This window comes from Fusarium tjaetaba (genome assembly GCF_013396195.1).
Source record: "Fusarium tjaetaba strain NRRL 66243 chromosome Unknown NRRL66243_c0000551, whole genome shotgun sequence".
Taxonomy (NCBI): Eukaryota; Fungi; Ascomycota; class Sordariomycetes; order Hypocreales; family Nectriaceae; genus Fusarium; species Fusarium tjaetaba.
Genome location: NW_023501747.1, coordinates 1 through 2,806, shown reverse-complemented (window position 1 = coordinate 2,806; position 2,806 = coordinate 1). Strand labels below are relative to the sequence as shown.

At 49.7% G+C, this 2,806-nt stretch overlaps 1 protein-coding gene across 1 annotated transcript; it reads right to left on the bottom strand.

Annotated features, from left to right (window-relative positions):
* Window positions 1-888: 888 nt before the first annotated feature.
* FTJAE_14118 (high-affinity methionine permease) lies at window positions 889-2,618 on the bottom strand (the record flags this gene model as incomplete). The annotated part of the gene is made up of 4 exons (XM_037347325.1): window positions 889-1,264; window positions 1,310-1,389; window positions 1,438-2,396; window positions 2,441-2,618. 4 exons carry the CDS (start codon window positions 2,616-2,618, stop codon window positions 889-891), a joined length of 1,593 nt encoding a protein of 530 aa, XP_037198867.1.
* Window positions 2,619-2,806: the final 188 nt, after the last annotated feature.

The following is a 2,806-nucleotide window of genomic DNA, read 5'->3' as shown; positions in this document are numbered from 1 at the left end:
CGAGGAAACCCATGAGGATTATGAGTCCGATCATATGTTCGTAGGTACGCGCGAAAGCCATTGCGATCGTTACGCTGCCCCAGACAAACATGATGCCGGGAAGATATCGGCTGGGGCGGGTTCGTGTGAGGGTCATGTTAGAGGGAACTTCAAAGACGACGTATCCAAAGAAGAAGACGACGAGCACGATGGGATATTTGTTGGAGTCGAGTTTTAGGTCTTTGTCCATTCCGGCAATCTTTGGCATTCTCCTCACAGCTCTCAACAACGCCCTACAGCGCCAACTCGCAGACCAACAAGAAGCGAAGCATATAACCGTAGAGACAGATGCTGAAGCACTTCATGTTGCCGTGGAGTCTCAAGACCTGCGCGACATCAAGAAAGGGAGACCGTACCGTGATGGACGTTCTTCTGCCATTTTCGGATGGGGTTGTGAGGACAAAGAGCTTTGGGGCTGCGGTTGTGAAGGTCAGGGAGAAGGCGAGGCTACGCGATATCTGAGACCGAAACTTGGGAGAGCTTTGTATGTTGGTGAGGCTAGTGAGTAGTAGGTACCAGACCCTGGAGCTTGGGCGCTCTATGAGATACTGAGTGGCATGGCAGAAAGCCCATAGAGGCTGTATACGAGTATGATAACTATATCAAAACTCTATTTTTAGACTTGAACATTTCACAGCCTACAAACTTCAACCTTTTTATGTCCAACAGTAGGAGAACCATTTCAAGTTTGTAGTAGAGGCTAATTAGGAATTGCCTTGGTGCTATCATGAGACGTACTGAGCTTAGCAAAGGATATCCCAATTCGTCACAACTTCTCCGCCTTTACACCTCACAACCTTTCTTAGCATCATATATCCCCTCCCCAAAAGCATCCCCAAGCCACACTCTCTAGTCCCTCTTGACAGGAACCTTGCGGTACCTAACCGTCTCAACACCAGAGTCATCAAACGTCCTGTCAGCCACAACCTTGTATCCTCCAATCCTCGGAAGGATCTTTGTCCAGAAGCTCCAGTAGACACCACCGAGGATCAAAACACCGACTCCAACAACAGGAAATACGTAGTACGGGTATCCATCGGCGTTCCAGTCGCCATCGGGTGGAATGAAGGGTACCAAGGCGAGGAAGATGTTGGCGAGGAGGTAGATTATCGATATGGGGAGGTATGTGTGCCACGGTGATGTCCAGTTCTCGGATTTCTTATAGTGCAGGTATATCAAGCCCGCTGTGACGAAGCCGTTGATCCAGGAGCCGGGGTATGTGTACCTGACTTGTTAGCGTCGTAGATAGAGCTGGAGACAGATGACTTACAGGTTGACGATAAAGTTGTACGCTGGTCCAGCAGGCGGAGCAAGAAGCACAATAACCGTAACAATCCAATGCAAAAAAAGCTAAACCATCAGCCTCGCCTCCATAAACACAAACACAGCAAAACTTACCGCAGAAGCAGGCGCATTAAATGGCTTATTCGACGCCCAGAACCGACTAAACGGCAACATCCCCTCCTTGGCCAACTCCTGATTCAGCCTCGCATGCGCAAACGAAACAGCAAGCACATTCCCAAGATTACTCAGCGCCACAAAAGCAGGGAGACTCCTCGCCGCAGCGCTCTCACCAAAGATGTTTCGGAAAAAGAGTCCAGCCACGATGACTTCGGACTTGGCGAGGTCTGATTTCGGGATGGCGGCAAAGTACGCTACGTTGGCGAGGACGTAGAGAATAGTCACGCCGCCTATGGCGATAGGTGCTGCGATGGCGAGGGTCTTCTTGGGGTGCTTGAGCTCGCTTACCACGTAGTTTGCGTTCTCCCAGCCTTTGTAGCTGTAGATGATGTTGAGAAGAGCGTTGGAGTAAGCGTATGCGCCGCCGCCGCCGTACCCATCGCCATCTTCGATCCTGAAGGCGTTGTCGAAGTTGTGAGGATTTGGTACGCGACGATGGCCTGCGAGAGCGGCAAAGCCTGAAAAGACGATGAAGAGAAGAATGACGACTTTGAAAACGCCGAGAACGTTGAAGAGACGAATACCCCACTTTGGGGTTACACTGTGCATCAGGACAGCAAAGGTCACGCACGTCACTGCGATCCCGCGAGCTTCCCAACCATCAGGTGTTTCTCGCCCCGAAGCAAAGAGGATATATCTCCCGAACGCAAGAGAATTACCAGACGAAAAGCCAAGAAGAATCATCTGCGACGCAAGAACGCAGGTGGCTAGATATCGAGGACGGCGATAAACCCGCTCGAGATAATTCTTCTCACCGCCAGATCTGGGGATTGCGAGTCCGAATTCAAGAAAGACGCTTAAACCGCAGAAGGTGAGGAAACCGCCTATCACCCAGAGCATGAGAGATATTCCGACGGAGCCAGTAGCTGCAAAGATACTCGACGGCGTTGAAAAGACTAAACGTCAGCGACGTCACTGTAAAATGGAGAGAAAAACTTACTTCCTGTTCCAATCATCTTATTCAGAATAAGAAAAACAGCGCCAGTGACGCCAATTTTTCGATCTTCAGTGTATGCAAAGTTCTGCGCGTCAATGGTACTCCCATTATCAGGTCGTTCATCACTGATGTCATCATGTCTCAAGCCATCAAAGGCCTGAGTTTTCTTACGGTCAGCCATTGTTACTGAACAAAGTACCTACACAGGAAATCAGAGTCATTCTTATAACAAAGAAATACGGCGCAGATCGATGTCGACATTTTATCCTAGTCACACGGAATATGCAGTGAGTTACTCAAAACGGCAGGTCGTGAGATTTTGCGGGCGTTGGGGGGCGGCACACAGAAATAAGCTCATAAGCATAAGAC